The sequence below is a fragment of the Rhea americana genome, unplaced genomic scaffold, assembly GCF_003343005.1.
Source record: "Rhea americana isolate MKP2758 unplaced genomic scaffold, rheAme1 scaffold_25, whole genome shotgun sequence".
NCBI classification, from domain to species: Eukaryota; Metazoa; Chordata; class Aves; order Rheiformes; family Rheidae; genus Rhea; species Rhea americana.
Window position 1 is genome coordinate 2629113 of NW_028186368.1, and position 17278 is coordinate 2646390.

Here is a 17278-nt window from a genome sequence, read left to right on the forward strand (position 1 = left end):
TTTGCCTCTGTCAGCATGAAGCTGCTTTTTGTGCCAGTGGGTGGGCAGTGAAACAATTTCTTCTAAAAGGTTTCTTGGTTATTTTCATAATGCTTTTGCAGTCGTCTGTGGTAGGTGTTCTTTCCAGGTTTTACCTGTGTGAATGTTCATTTTGGCCCTTGTCCAGTTCTGTTTTAAGCAAGCATAACTGCCAGCACAGGATTACTTTGAAGCTGATTTAAGATGCTTTAAGAAGATATATGAGGATTCTCCTCTGAAGAAAGAATACCTCAGATCCTGTGGAGCTGCTGTATTGTAGTAAAAATTTTCTGTTGCTTCTTCTGACTTCTGGTGCATCGTTTGTGTGTGAATACAAAACCCAGTGGTTAGTGAGGGCATCTCATATACCTGGCTGTTGTCTGGGTGCCAGAACAGTGCTATTGGGCACTGACTTCTGCTGTCCTTTTGTGCTTGGTTCCATGCTACTATGATGCTGTCTAGTCTTCTTACATAGTCTTCAGCCCCAGATCAGTGTCTGTGTAATATCCGGGGTGATACTGGATGGATGGATGGATGAAGGGTCAAATGGAATGTGTCAAGAGTGTGTCCAAGGCAGCACGCGGAAGGGCTCTTGGCTCTGCGGGGATCAGCGGGATGTCTGCCCTGACATCTCAAGTGAGGGAGAGGATTTTTCTCTGCCTGCCAGTGCAGAGATTTTCCGACTTGCCGGTGTGAAGGTAGGCTCTTTGGGGCTTGCCTTTCTGAAGTGCTGAGTGGCAGCTATTAGGAGCTGTCAGTGGGATCAGTGGGAAGTGTTGCTGTATAGCATTGTTCAGCCTCAGGCACCATTTATCTCTGTGGCTAATTACAGATTTGAATAGCCTGATGCCACCTTCCAGATATAAAAACTTTCTCCAGGGACTATTCACATATGTTTACTTTTCTAGTCTTCTTTCTAGTGTACTTGTGTAAAATTTTTCGAATGGTGAACCTTTCCTTTAACAAAGCATTTGGTGCACAATTGGGAAAATGTGAGTGACATGGCATAATTTACTACAAATTCCCAAACTTCAAAACATGGAAGCTGATATATATCTGATGAAAAATCCTCATTTCATAGTTAACAAGGGAAATGTTTTGTGTGAAACTGGATATATAAGATGTAGTTCCAAAAAGGAAAAAAAAAAGCAAGTAGGTGAATATGGCATGCTTTTGCCTGCACATTTATTCTAGGACTTAATTCCAGAAGCTGCTAAAGGCTTTCTTTGATAGTTACAGAAATTGAAGATATTCAGACATTCCTTTTGATCAACTGTAACACAGCTGTGCTTGCTTTACTCGTACCTGTGTGTTAAGACCGAGCATAATACTGTGTTTCTTTAGCTCTGTGTATAATTCAGTGGTGGCTGCTATGGAGGCACAGCAGATATATGTGAGGGGAGGCATGATTACCCAGAAGTAGAAAACAACTGTTAAATTCAAGTAGAAAATAACTGTTAAATTTCATAAGACTGCCACATCCTGTATTTGTTTCAAATGAAAAGGGGTTTATCTCGATAAAAATGCAGTAAAAGACATTAGAACAGCACTCCTTTTAAAGGCATCATCTTGGTATTACTAAATTTAAATTAATAAACACAATTTTAATAAAGATTATTCAGTCATGATTTACATGCCTTTTTCATTATACTGTGTAAAATCTTCGGCATTTAGCACGGCTGTTGTCAGTCTGATGACAAGTGTAACTCTTACCTGGTTTTGATCAAGCACACAAAGACATGCAAAGAATAGATATCTCTGGTATGTAGTAACTGATCTTGAAAGAGAGGTTGTAAGAGACATTTTTAGAATCAGTAGTGGCTTTCTAAGATAATTAGCCTACTGTGACTTACAGAGTGTTTTCAAGTCCCAGAAATCAGTGTTTCTTTTCATATGCAAAATTACCTGCAGGAAATAATTCTTTCTGAAAAGCCAAAGTAATCACTTTTAAATTAGATTTTAATTTTCTTTACCATTAATGAGAGTCAGAAAAACTATAAAAGGTTTCTAGACATTCAGATATTGTTCACAGCTTAAAAATGTATGCATTAGATCCATTTAGATAAGATAGGGGAGGTTTATTCTGTGTCTTATAGCAGTATTTTGAAACCTGTATTGCATCTTAGGTTTATAATATTGATTTTAAATCTGTACAAATTTGGAGTGGAGTTTTTGCTTTGGACTTTCGGGGGAGTTGGGTTTTTTTTTTGGTAAAGGTAAGGTAGTTTCAGTTTCCAACCTCCCTGCCCCGGCAATTGTAGGTACTTTTGTCCTTCAATCTCTCCATTGTGTAAGCAGGCAAAACATTTTGGAAAAAGAGAAGAAGTGAAACTGAATACTCACAAACTACTGACAGAATTTTTAAAAAATGGACATTTGCATTTTTTTCAGTAGTCTTAAGCGTGTTTAGCTCTATGGTGTGATGTGAGTATTCAGGCAAATTCATTTTATTTCTTTATTGTGATGATTGTATCACTTCCTTTAATGTTAAAAGGTACTGATTTCATGTTTACTCACATAAGAAGTGCATAGCAGATGACTGTCAAATTTATTTTTAATTCTGTGTCAGTCTCAGCCTGGCTATATTATTTTTATTCAATGTCTGACTGTTTTATTTCTATTTACAAGTGAAAGAGCTCTGTTTTCAACCTCTCTCTTTGAAATCCTTCTAGCTTTTCAAAAGCTAAAATACTCAAAGTCTTCTTTCCTGCCTACTTGTGGAGGAGAGGACACTTCTCGTCATTGTGGGGGCAGAAGTGGATAAACTTGAAGCTTTTTTTGTCTTAAGGTTTATATCTACAACACTGGCTGATTTTTCTCCCATTCTCTAAGTGAAGATTCATGTAACAAATTCTGCATACTTCAAAACAAGTTATAGTTAGAAAAACAATGGTCTCCACAGGAATGAGTGTACAGAACTTTTTTTTTCTGCTCAATCCTTAAGTAAATTTACAGATCACATCACTCAGCCATTAACTGTATTTACTTGTAGAACTTACTCAGTAAACTGTTTTAGAAGTAAAATTCTGGTGTCTCTTGAGGTGAAAATTGTTGTAAAATATTGTTATTACTTTGAATTGCCAAGATACATATAAAGTATATATAAAATTATAAAGATACAGAAAATATGTATGCAGTAAAGAACAACAACAACTAAGATTGTTTATGTAGCTTATATAGCTTAATGTAGTTTGTATTCATGAGTAATTGTGCAAACAGTGTTCCTGGGTCATGTTAAGAATAAGGGTTATAAATTTATGCCTCAGGTTTCAGCATCTGAATTTAATTTCCATCTGGCACTGAGATCTCTGCTGTGTGACAGATAGGAACATTAGTGTGAGCTGAAATTACACTTCAGCCATTCCATGGTTGCTGTATTGCTCCAACAGTACTGCTGTACTGCTCCTAGAATAGCACGGAGAGTTGTGTGCAGTAAGAGTACCCTAACAACCATAGAGCATTGCTGGTGCATTTCTAGAGACTGAAAATATTTTTAGCATTTCCCTCCTCCCTCTCGTATTAGAGTTTTATCATGCATGTAATATTATGTCCGAAACATTGTCCTCAGTCCTTCTGCCCCTAGAATCACTTTGTTAATTTGCTCTCTTCTTAAATGTGCTAATGGCTATAGTTGCATTGAGAGTCTATATTTGAAAGTGTGTGAGCAGTGAGTAACATAATATGGCTAGTACAAGTGAATCATTCCTAGCTTTGATAAAGCAGAAAACAGTAGTACCCTTTTATGAGCATTTACTCCTGTAAAAGCTGTCAGCTTCTAAAATTAGGCATGAGATACCATCATGGGAAATTCTTCCCTTTAGGGCTTGCCCTTTCCCATTTATCGTAATCTTTCAGATAGAAGGACTTCCCTTTATTGGTTACATGAATAAACCTTTGGACTTACTTCAGAGATAGCACCTAATTTAAAGGTGATATTGAATCAGTCGTTGAAAATAGTCTATTGGAAGAGCTTAAATAGCTTCACATATCTCAGCGTGTCACTGAATTGGTTTTCTCCCATTTGTTCATCTTGGAGGGAAGGTAATCATTATTTTAGCAAAGAGAGGAGTAGTATAAACCTTTGAATCACAAATGACAGTGTCACCTTGACATGCATGTTTTCTTTGTTGCATTTTCATTTAATAGAAAGTTACTTAATCATACCTGATGATGATAAGAGCCATACTGAAGTCAGTTTTCAGAGTTTTGTTTTTTTTTTTTTTTTTTTTTTTTTTTTTTTTAGCAGGCAGCATAGATCTGCAGCTTAAAATTTGAATGCATTGCTCTAACTATAGGGAGACTTTCTCCAAGTCCTGGCTTGCAAAGCTTTGACTTGAGCTATTTAAGAAGAAGAAGAAGAAAAAAGAAAAACCTCTTGTTTAGGAAGAGAAGAAGAAGAAAAAAGAAAAACCTCTTGTTTAGGAAGAGCCAGGAAAATTAGTGGCATCCTTTAATCATCAGGAAATGACTGTCTACTAGCAGTAGCTTACTGGAGTCATAGGAGGGCCAGGTGCTCACTTTACATAAATACATAAATCGCCAGCAATGACTGGAGGTGATCGATAATGTTTTAGACTGGAGCCTGAGTCTCTGGAACTCTTCATCACTAGCCCCAACAGTTTTCTTGTCTCAAATATTGTAATGTTTGGAATGTTCAACTGAATGAAATTCTGTCATGGGAAAATCTTCTCTTTGGAGCTTGCCCTTTCCAGGTTACCAACTGAATATTTATATTATTTATTATTATATTGTTATTATTCATAGAATATTACGTATAACACAAGATATAGTTACACATTATATCATTGTATATTACAATACAATTCTGTTGTATGTTATGTAATATGTAATAATTCTGTATTTATAACATACATAATATGCTATGGATATGTATTACATCTTATATGGTGAAAGGAAAATCTTTTACGTTCTACTGTGATGAGTTCTGATGAGCGCTTTGTAGGTAAAGATGTGATTGTGGCAATAGCTGGAACCACTGATTTCATCTGTGTGAAAATTACTTAAGGCTCTTATTTTGAAATTTTACAAGTTGCATATGGTGGGGATTGAAATACTGAATTTTATCTGGAATATGCGTACACATTCTGGTGAAGCCTCCTGAGGCTTCATGGTTTTATTTAAAATATTTCATATTTCCTTTGCTGTGATTAAACTAAAATTCAATGTGATTTTTTAACATGCCATGTAGGTTTCCAAGTTTCATGTTGTAGGCAATGCTCAGAATAAATGTGTTGCAGAGGATCATATTACTGTTGGGGTTTATTAGTTATAAAAATAGATCCTGTTGATCTTGTGTGCTTTATAGAACATGATAGGTCTTGATTTCTTTTAAAAGCACAGAGGTTGTAAACGTGCAACTAAATGATAAAAATCTCATTCTTCTGTTATTTCTACATTGTTCTAATTAGACTAGAAGCTGTAAATAACAATGCTACAAAGAAAGCAATGAAAAATAGTGAACCAGAACTTTGGGACAAGCAGTTAACTGTATTCACACCCACATGAAGTTTAGTTTGAATGTCAAAATAAAACACACTGAATCCTAAATTAAAATGTACACATAGATACATGCATCAAAACAAGAGGTGAATTAAGTTCTGTTAGGCAATTCCAGTTTRTGTATGCATGGAATTTAGCTTGACACGTATGAAAGTATACGCTGTGTGGACCCTGGCATTTTGGGGATGTGATCTCCTGAAAGCCAGTGGGTTGTTCTGCTRTCTTACTGGGTGGGTTTGCCCAGTGTTAGCGCTCCTGGTTGTAGCTACCTGAAAATACATTAACTATTAGGAAAATATCCATTGTGGTTTGTGTTCTCACTCTGAGGTGAAGTGCTCCTTGATACAACCTGGAAAGATTGGCCAATGCCTAGACCCCCAAGCATGCATGCGCACGCACCTCCCATCCCAGGGATTGCCTGAGCAGCTGTCAGTTGGCAGCAGGTTTTGATTTCTTCCTAGAGTTTGGATGTCCTGGTCAGTGAATTCTACTTCTCCCCCATAAGTCAAACTGAACATGTACTTGATTTCACTTGATCGTAATTATGCTGCACCAGAGTTGAAGATGCCCTTTGGAGGTGAGGTGTGCCTCAGGAAGGAGCAGGGGAAGGGAGACTGGCAGACACCTCAGCTCGGGGCAGCCCTGTCCTCCCCTCCCACCCCCTGGACCAGCTGTGCTGCAGCCCTCAGAGGGCAGGCGCATGTGTCAAGCTGTTCTTCTACCACACAGGGCCCTTGCAAAGGCTGAGCAATGAGCTCCTCCTGCCCTTTCCCTGTGCCCCTGGGCAGCATGGGTGGGGGGGGAGCAGGGAGGGCCTCTGCGGTGCAGTTGCGTGGGGCAGCAGGAACATTTGGGCATGCTTACCCTGTCTGCCACAGAGTGCTTCCCAGCACCCTTGYGAGCCCTCCCACTGCGCCATAGTGGTTTTGCCTGGCTCCTGCAGCTGCCCAGGTCTACTGTAATGCCCTTCCTGTGCCCTGACCAATCCTTCCAATAGCAAAGGGTGATTGGAAGCCCAAGTAGATAGTTAAATGACAATTGCTTTCAAAGCTGTGCAGCAGCTGAATGCTCTGGAAGCAAAATTGGAGGGTTTGAACTTGCCTCCCTTGGGAAATGCCTGCAGTTTGGATGCTTGCATTCAGAGGTCAGGCACAGGCAGAGCGTGTGCACACAGACCCAAAAGTGGAGCTGGGCAGAATCAGCATCCCTGGTATGACTAGGGCCACAGAAAGATCCCATGGAGTTTTTGCCAGGCTACTGAACARATCTTTACCCTGCTCCTAACGGGAGTTGTTCTGCTTAGGCTCACTCCTTTGCTACCATGGCAATGTTGCTAATAGTAGTGAGGTGCTGCCTTAGGTATATCTACATGAGTTGCAGTCACTGCAAGATAAACATACCCTTAAATTTTATTAACTTAAGTGATTAAGTTAAGTCTAACTGGAGGGTAAGTTCTGTGAGGAGACGTAAATGCCTTCTCTGGAATCTGCATAGCTAGGGTTGTTGATCGTCTGGTTTACTGTGTGTGTGCTGTTTGCAGTTCTTTAAACACTTCTTTGGGATACAGCCTTGCTTTTGTGAATTTATGATGCATATGCCAGTGTCCAGTAGTCCTTTTCCTTTTCACTGTTTTCACTGGGCATAATGATAAACAGTGTCTATTCAAAGTTTATTCTTTTGACTTGAACTTGGTTATGGGAGTGACTGTTGAGAAATATTGTTACATATTAATACAAGAGATATGATACTATGCTTTTTAAATATCTTTCTCCTGGTAGTTGTGATTAAATTTATGGTTTTACAAGTGAAGACTGCTACATCGACTGCAGGAAAAGAATTCTCCATGATTTCAGCAGCACAAGAGCAAGCCTGTAGAGTGTTATATACTTATTTGTGAGTCACGTAGTTCACTCTTATCAATGTAACCTTTAATGAGGTCTCCCTAAAATATGACCTGACCGTGAGTTTATTTCCTCTCTGTTGACTGCAGCTCTAGCGTCTAAAATTTTGAATTTTTAGAAACTGGAAATTTTAGAAASTAGAATTTTAGATTAGAAGCATTTTACTTCTCCTCATTCTCCTTCCCTTCTCAGGCTTTGTTTCTTTCATGTCTGATGGACTATGGGGGGTTTGTGTTTTTATAACATTATTTTTTTTCCTTGAAGAGTATTGCATTGTTTTTGTAGCAGTTTTTAAATCCGCTTGCATGTAAAATTTATGAATATGATGTATATAAATGTTATAGTCCTAGCCTTCCTCTTGTCTCATTTTGATGTGATTTCCAGAGATGTCAAGCAACAAAACAGCTGATATCCGTTCCCCAACCTGGCTTGACCAAATATAAAAATGATAGGAAGAGGCTGTAGCAGTCAATGCACATACTGCTCAGGAAGTTGTACCTGGTGTATAGCATATAAGTGATCACCTCTGATTCTTGTTTGCGGTAGTAACGGAGTTAAGGCAGTAACACCATTTCAGATTATTTTTTCTTTTCTCTTAGATTTTCTACCCTAGCAAAGATGGTACTAAGATCCCAATGTTTATTATTCACAAAAAAGGAATTAAATTGGATGGTTCTCATCCTGCCTTCTTGTATGGATATGGAGGCTTCAACATCTCAATTACACCAAGCTACAGGTAAGCAGATAACTTATACCTTCTTCTGAAGAAGTAACTACTGTCAGAGATGGGACTGGTTGGACTATGGATCTGGCTCAGTAATTCCTGCTTTGTCAGTGAGCTCATTAGAAAAGCTTATAGGCCTACTACATTGAACTGGTATTTAAACATTCTGCTGAACTGATAACATAGGAGGTTTGGTTTTTACTGAGTTACACAGTTACCTTTGTCTAAGTGTTAAAAATAATCTAAATCTTTTATGTAAATAATTAAAATGTAGCTGTATTTTAGTACTATACTTTTGAGTATAGTATTATATAATCAGTAAAGAGAAAAGATGATTCTGTCTTCAAGTGCATAAAGTATAGTCTCTTCATATACAAAGCAATGCATTGTAAACCAAAAATGCTGTGTGCAAAACAGCATTTAAACCATAGACTTTTTTGAATAGATTATCTCTTAAAAGGTAAGGCTTATTTCCTCAGAAATGGAATTTGAATAGACTTAACCAGAACTTACACTGATTGTTTTAGAGCTTTAACATATAGCAAATACTCCAAAGGCAGGATGGGAAAACAGAAATACAAAAGACAGAATGGAGAGTCCTTCTTCAGATAGTAGAAGGGCAGCTCACCAATACAAAAATAATCTATTATTAAGCCAGCCTATTAAGTATGCATGCTATCAGTCTTGCTTTAGAGTCGGCACATTTCAAGAAATCCTTTGTAGTGCTCACTCTTCCAGGTCACTGTGATTATGTTTCTAAGTAGCATTTACAGTATCTGGTCCTGTGTAACAAAYACTTTGTCTAACAATGGACCTCCCTTCCTGCATCCTATGATTACCTGAAAGTTTTTCATCTGCCTTATAAAGCTACATTTTTAATTTCCTGTGGTTCTAGTGAGACACAATTATATAACTGGAATAGTTTTTAAATTCCTTTTTAGATTATGGTTAAGCACTGATTTATTACAGATTATTGTCAATGCTGAAAACTGATAAAACACACATTTTCTTTTTTAAAGTGAATATCATGTATCGATTGATTTAGGATTTCACATACTGCGGAGAACACACAAGAATTAGCTGCTAGCCAAAGAATAAAAAGGTGTCCCATGATCCTTCCTTCCGCTTCCCTTCCACTGGCCTTACTACTTGCTGGAACCTTTGCTATGCTAATTTAACTCAAARCTGGGACCTACCATGTGGTTCACCTGATCCTGAGCTGAGACATAGCTACTGAAATGCAACCGAGCATTACAGTAGCCTACTTATCTTAAACAAATAAAAACAATCCCAACCCTCACTCTGTTCCTGGGTAAATAGTCCTGATTTTTATTTGAACTTGCACCTATTGTGACTTTTCACAAAGCATTCCACTTCTCCTTTCCACATGATTCTGTTCTGTATTTCTTCAAGTTGGTCAAATGTCCCATAGCTGATATTTTGTACCCATTAATATGAGCCAGTTCACTGGCTTGGGAAGCATATTTCTGCTTAATTCAGAAACTGATGTTGCTATTTATTTATTCAGTAACACAAAAAATGAAATCTTTCTTCCTGAATGAATTATAAACAAATCAACAGGTAAAGTGATGCAGAAATAGCTACAAGGTGAATGATAGCCTGAAGCCATTAAAGCAGTTACAATAGTGCTTCACTTTTGAAGGCAAGCATATATCTTCTTTTATATATTACACTGGACCAAACAACTATATTTGACAGTATTTCTAGTGTAGTGCACATTAGAGCACTGTCCTTAATTATACAGCCTGCACAGTGAGTGCAAGCTGAAACTGATGTAATTCACGCCCATGGCTTGGCAGAGCTTCTGTGGAAACACTATTGAAAATGCACCAGTAATGCCTCAGATTCTGTTAATTACCCTGAGGGAACCAACATGTTTCTCTTTATTGTTCTGTGTGTGCCTGTGTAGGTATAATAGAAGTAATTTCTAATGCATCCTGAAATACAAATGATTGTGAAGCGGACTGTGAAATCATATTTTACTGCTACAGGGCCAGATTCCACCAAGTCTTTATGCAAGGATRTGATGCAGGAAAGACTGTAAGCCCACAAAAAGGTCAGGCAAAATAGCAGCCCCTGGTGCAGAGTGCAAGATTATTCTTTTTTGTTACTCYGTTGCCTCTCTATCCTGCTCCACAAGAGCCAAGAAAGGAATAATAGTCAGTGACTCAAGTACTTTTTTTTTTTTTGTCACTACCAATGTACTAACTAGCATCCCTCCCAAGAAGAAAGCTACAGCCGTCAGCTGTAATGCTTGACAGCAGATCGGTAATTCTGGGGAGAAAAATCATGCTCCCTGAAGCTCCTCATACTGCTCTATAATGCAACAAACAATACCTGTTTTCTTTGTTCATGATTTCTGTTATGCTGCTTAAGAAAAGAATGAAAGGGTCAGGAAAGAGTTCTCCTGGGAAGGAATTATCTTCCCCTCCCTGCACTACCTCCTTCCTGACCCTATTGCCCTTTTCTTTACTCTTTATCCTGCTCCCAGGAGAGAAGGAAAAACAGAGCTGATGAAAACAAAGCAGGCAGTAGAGACTTCTGGAAAGAGCAGGGAACCAGACTTAACAAGGTGTTTCCTGGGCATCTGAGGGAGCTAGTCAGAGTTTGCTGCAACTCAGCCACCCAGTTGACTTGAAATTAAACCTGGTAGCAAGAAGCCCCCTGGAGAAACACAGTAGGCAGTTGCAGAGTTCTCTATGAACTTTGTGTTTTGTGCTTTCTGGTGACTTGGAATTTTCACTTTTTAAAAGCTAACACGTCCAGATTATGTTATAATAAAACCCAGTTACTTGGATTTAAAAAAACACTTTGGGAGAGCTTATGGTAAGTTCTTGGCCAATTCAGCCCAAAACATCAGTCAGGTTAGAGTCCAGCCTCACTTTACTACTGATCATACCTAAGTGGCATAGCCTAGACCTTAATTAATAGTCATTTGCAGTGACATTAGTAGATGTAAATGATGGAGTAACATTTTCAGAAGTGCCTAAATCCCAGTAGCGTTGCTGAAAGTAGGCACAGATAAACTAAGTTTATGCTTGCTTACAATTCAGGTAATGTAATGATTGTTACCAAACTGCAGTTTATTCACTGTTACTGAATCACACTGAGGGTCTATATGACATAAAGAGYGTTCACTAAGGGAATGGGAACTAGCCCCTTGTAATAAGAGCGACTGCAGTGGGAGCTCTTTGGAAATATAGTATGTTACGAGATTCTGAGTCACTTAGGCTCTCTGAAAATTGTCTTCAAGGTAGTGTCTTTGTTAGAGGAGGCCGCAAATAGAATCAACTCAGGAGTGTGGTTTCGTATTGGTCACATATGCTTTGCTGGTTAAATGTGCAGGTTAYTCAAATACAGTTTCTTTCAGAGGATAGAAAAGGATGGACTTTATTTCGAGATTTTTATTTTACAAATAATCTTGGGTAATGTTTGGGTAGTAAACTCATGACTTACCTGCAATTCAGGTAATTGTTATCTTTGATTATTAGCAGATCAAGTAAGTTTGGACCTAAAAATCTCTCTATTGATTTTGTGAGGGACAGAGAGAATAAGAAGTAATGCGGAATATCCTGAGAGGTTTTGTGGTTCTAACACACTAAAAATTAAGAAGCCATAATCTCTTGGGACAACCTGCTGTCAGGCTACTCCACATCAGCAGTATATCAGGCTGTAGAAACGTAAGGCATCTTACAGTTTGACAGAATAATGCTTTCTGACTCTTTGCACAGTGTACATCTAGATTATAAATTTTACATCTGATTAGTGTATCACAGAGATACAAGAAAAAACGCAATTCAGTGATGAACTTCAGAATTGATTTTACAGAAGCAAAGCTCCTGATGGCTACTGTTTACCAGCCCAAGTGGAAGACTTCCTTTGATGGATTATGAAAATGCAGAAGTATCTTATCAGTTATCCTTCTGCTTTTCCTTTGTTTTCTTAGTCCTTGGAATATACTGTCAAGAAAATATGACAATACATAGATAATTGCTTTGGAAGCTATGAAAAATTCACTTGCTTTGATATACAAACAGATTACAGATGAAGGCACTGTAAGACTAGCATCTTCCAAGAGATTTCTGATAAGCAGTACGGCAGCTTAAAGGTATTAAGGCCCAACCCTTACCCTTGTGATTGAATAGAATTAATTTCTGCAGATAGTAGTTCCTTGCATGAGCAAAAGTTTCAAGTAGATAAAAAAAATTTAAACCTACCTACTAGAGAGAAAAAAATAGCTTACTGGGTTTAGTTTTGAATATTTTACTGTTCTCCTTGGCATATATGTGGTTTGCCATCTGCTATGTTACACTATTGCTCAATGATCAGAGATCAGTTTCTCTTCTTAATTGGTAAATATAATTTAAATTATTTTAATCCCCTTTAAAAGGATAGTAATACTGTTGGTACTTTTGTAATCTGACATTAAAAACATCTATATTACTTCAGCTTCCATCTAAGTTCTGGAGATACCAGGGAAAGCAAAACTTGTGATTTAAGCTTTTATGATCTGTTTCTGTATGTAATAATATAATGGGAAACAAATGAAAAGGGGATTGACCAGAACTTGACAGCAGACCCTAGCACAAACCAGTGATGGAAGYAAGAGGTTTTCTTTGCAAGTACAGTTTTATAAAGGTCAAAGAAGAATTACATTATGCAAAAGTTGAAAACACCTCATAAACAAAGATCAAATGCTGATCTTAATGTCTTAATTCTTTGCTTTCTTCGTTTGGGCTAAACTTTTCCTTCTCCGAAAAAGCAGAGGAGGAACAGTTCAGAAAGCTGTAGGGATGCAGTTGTACTGCATGGCTTTATTTCCCACACTGGAGGCTTCAAAGATAGTCAAAGAATAGTGATATGTCCTGGACATCTTTTGTTAGGCAGGACCAGTAGCCTCCAAAGTGCAGAACTGAAGTAAGAAGAATGGAACAGCACCGGTTCCTTTCCAGAAATTGTAGAAGGTTTCATTTCCATGGATAATAACAATAATAAAAAGTCTGGCTACTCAGGTTTGCCATTAAAGGAGGACTTTATTCTTGATTCTGTCATGTTGGAACAGATCTTTCCCTCAAAGTATTTTTTTAAGGATGGTAGAGGTATAAGCAGTTTGAATTTTAAAATAATCTATCTGTTTGATTTTTCAGTGTATCAAGACTAATTTTTGTGCGACACCTTGGGGGTGTTCTAGCAGTGGCCAACATCAGAGGTGGTGGTGAATATGGAGAGACTTGGCACAAAGGTAAATTAGTCCAAGTACAGGCACAAAACTGCAARCAGTGAAACTGACAACGTTTTCTCTCAGTCCCTCTTCTGTGCACATATCTCCTTTTGCCTTTATTTATTCATGTAGAAAAGTTCATTTTTTTTTCTTGCTCATAATATTTAATCTGTGGCTCAGACCCAGTGACCCAGTATTATCTGAGAGTTACAGTTAGACTGTTTCAGTTTTTGCAGCCTACTTTAAAAAGTCCTGTTCTGCACCAATACAGTATTTTCCAATAAAATTATTACTTTTTTCAAAACAAGATGAAGCTCCTGGACTTTTAGGGTTTGAAAATGCAACTGTTTATCTTCAATGGTTTTCCAAAAATGTCTGTATATTGCCGGAGCCCCGTGCTGTTTTCACATATCTCTTTTATTATTTGCAGATGCATATATGGCAGAATCCAGCTGTGCCCACATATTTGCAACTCCCAGTTTATCATCAGGGCTTTACCTGTTTTAAAAATGGTATCTAAACTACATCCAGACATTGCCTTTTGTTACAGTCTGTAGGTACTTGGGCTACAGATCCTAAATCTAGTCCTCTGCTTTTGAGAGCTGAGCTTACAAAATCCCCACAGGGCATCATTGCCTGCTTAGACTCTCACAGTATCAAAAAAAAAAAAAAAAAAAAAAAAAAAAAAAAAAAAAAAAAAAAAAAAAAAAAACTGATTGAGACTGCAAGGAAACTCCCCACAAAATCTTGTCCACATCTTTTCCCCTTTTCTCAGTTATCTTTGATATATTTCTCTCCAGTCTTTCCGCTTCCAGTCCTTGTTCTGATTCTTTTATTGCCTATGTTGACTTGCCTTCTTGCTGACAATTTTCTGCATGCCTTCACCAGAGGAAAAAGCTGAAGAAAATCACATTTAGCTCAATAACACATCCGCCATTATTTAATGACAATGTTTTACTCTTATTTCTAGAGTTTGGTGGATATGTTGCTGGAGAAATTGTCAGCAGGGTGAATGTGCCAAAACAGTAGTGGTTACAATACAGTAATTTGCAATCAGTACTCCATGATAACTTCTTACTAAACAAAATGGGATTCCCAGATCGTTACAGCTTGGTATTACCATTTCAACTCTTTTCTCTAGGTCATTTCCTCACAATTGAGTTAAAGAATTAATGGTTTCATGAGCAGAAACCACATATGCTCACAGATACAGAGTATTATTGCTCAAGACAAAGTATGCTTGCATCCTTCGTTAATTTTAATTTGCCTGTTGGTTTGTAATAAATTTTAATAAAATTTATCTTAATATGATAATGTTTCTTTAGTTTACCTATTTCCTGTTTAATTTTGACCTGAGCCTTTTATTGCAGTTACATAATTAGATATGTATCTGTTCTTTGTTAATTCTAGAAGCAATTAGAGAAGTCTGTTTACTTAGATTTGCAACCTAATTATATAAACACAATTCTGAACTTACCTCAGACTAGAACTTTGAGCAAAGAGTAAGATTTCTCTTAAATTTTATTTTCTCTTCAGTTTTTCAATTCTCTTCGATTTTTATCCTTTGCTGCCACACTTTTGAAGATATTTTAATTTTCCCAGCATGTCTTTCTTCAGTGGTCTTTTTTAATGTGTGAATTGTGCACATGCATTTAAAAAAAAAAAAAAAAAAAAAAAAAAAAAAAGTGATCCTAGTTATACAAGGAGATTTGTACAACTAAAGGTTAGAGTCATCTTATCTGACTTTCGCAACCTAAATGTGAAGCATCCTATATAAGCTGGGCATTTTTGTTCACTGAACAGACAATGAAGATGGAGAGACACTCCTGGATAATAATTCTTTCCTCTTATTTTAAAATGGAATTAGTTTTCCTGGATGGATGTTCCTGGAGTGAGAACCTAGACAATCAGCTTGGACTAAAGACCTAGCTTTTAAACAAAGTGAAAAGGAGTTGAGTTCTACTTTCACCAGATGTCTGCACGCATATGCACACTGGACTGTACTGGACTACAGCCTCTGCTACAGGAACTTTAGAACTTCTTCCCCATTACCATTTCTTGCTGGCATTTTATTACTTGAGAAAGAACTCACCATACCAAGCCTAGGGTAGAATGTGTAACCTTTGAGGAGAAGGTGTTTTTACAGTCTCTTATGAAATAGGCCTCTAAAGAAGGTGGATTTGATACTGTGAGATTTGGTCAACTAAATGCTCTAGTTTGATATTCTTCTGCTCAAATAGTAGAAAGATTTTAGGGAAAGACCATCTTTTCTCTTCCCATCCTACCCTGCAAGATTTTTTGTCTTGAGACCTAGAAATCATACCTTTTATCTCATCTATACCTACAAATCATACTTTTTATCTCATCTATACCTACATTTTCCATAATGAGTTATTTCCCCTTGTATCTGATTATGTTTGGACTGGATTGCACCATTTTAACTTAAGCACTTTGATATTGGTAGTTTGTTTATAAAATTTCAAAATAAGATGCAACTCTAAAGTCCATTTTTTGACAATAACTATATATCATCCAATTTGAAATCAAATAATAGAAAAAGGGTAAATTACCACCCATACATCCTGTATCCAGGTATATTGTAAGTGCTTATTTTATACATAAGCAAATTCAAAGCTTTCTTGTTTTAAGAAACCATCACTGAGTTTAATGTTCTTCAAGTCCCATTAGATCAAGCCTTCAGTGGAGTGCATGTGGTTATTTTGTATACATTTTGCAATGCAAAGCTTTTAGCTGAAATATTACTGGTTAGGAACATTACCTGGCACTCACTCCACAGTATAGATATGTATTATTCAGGGTTTTTGAAAGCATTAGAGCTATCGACAGAACCATCTTAAGACTCTCTATGTTGGAAGAATCTCATTTTTCCTGTCTTTCTCAGCTGCATCAATTATTAAAATGTTCATGAAACTGGAATTGTTCCCAGGTATTTCTGCACACATGCCTTTCTGAAGTCCCAACRGATTTTATGGAATCAATGGATTTTTTTTTATTTGTGTACTAGGTGGAATCTTGGCCAACAAACAAAATTGCTTTGATGACTTCCAGTGCGCTGCCAAGTACCTTATCAAAGAGGGCTACACATCTCCAAAGAAGCTGACTATTAATGGGGGCTCAAATGGGGGCCTCTTAGTAGGTAAGAATTTCCTTACATTTCCTGGGTTTGGTGCTAGAATTTGTCAGAAGTAACCAGGCAAAAGATGTATGAGATTTTCTTTCCAAAATTTGCGAGAATGTCATTACGTTAATGTAAACTAAATGTTTTATGCAGTTCTACTTTATTTGCCATTTGCATAGGGATATTGCAATCTCTAGCAAGTTCTGACTGTTAAAAGCCATATTTATAATTAACGTCTTGATTTGTGTGCTAGAGCTAGCCCTGTGTTTGTTGTACAATAGTTAAGAATGCTTTAAAAAACATTTGTTTTTACTTTTTCTTAAAAATAAAAAAATAATAATAACCAGAAATGTTTTATATAGCACCAAGGGGGATTGTATAGTCTGTCATGTAAGCCAGATCCCTGCATTTGGCAGTCCTTTGTCAGTTTCTCATTCAGTCTTTCTGGAGTTATGCATTCTCATTCATAGAGGGAAAATGAAAACATGATAATTTAGCATTTAAGGCCTTTGTACAAGGATAAGTAATAATTTGACTCTAAATTCRTTTATAAAGTTAAAACGTGACTGCAGATAAAACCATGAATGTCTCTGGTGAGAAATGCAAAAAAGTAAGTGCAGCTACTTGAAAAAGCCGTGAGCTTTGTTACATTGTCACAGATGCCTCTTGTTAACATGTAATTCATTGGTCTGGACCTGAACTCAGGGAAAATAATAGCCTCCTCTAAAACAGAA

General features: G+C 37.1%; 1 protein-coding gene across 1 annotated transcript in view; it reads left to right on the forward strand.

Annotated features, from left to right (window-relative positions):
- Positions 1 to 17278, forward strand: part of PREP (prolyl endopeptidase) — a 176135-nt gene that overhangs the window by 151215 nt on the left and 7642 nt on the right. The window contains exons 12-14 of the mRNA XM_085306966.1: positions 8039 to 8175; positions 13332 to 13426; positions 16431 to 16562. Of these exons, the coding sequence (XP_085163092.1) occupies positions 8039 to 8175; positions 13332 to 13426; positions 16431 to 16562 (364 nt within the window). The remainder of the gene's footprint in view (positions 1 to 8038; positions 8176 to 13331; positions 13427 to 16430; positions 16563 to 17278) is intronic.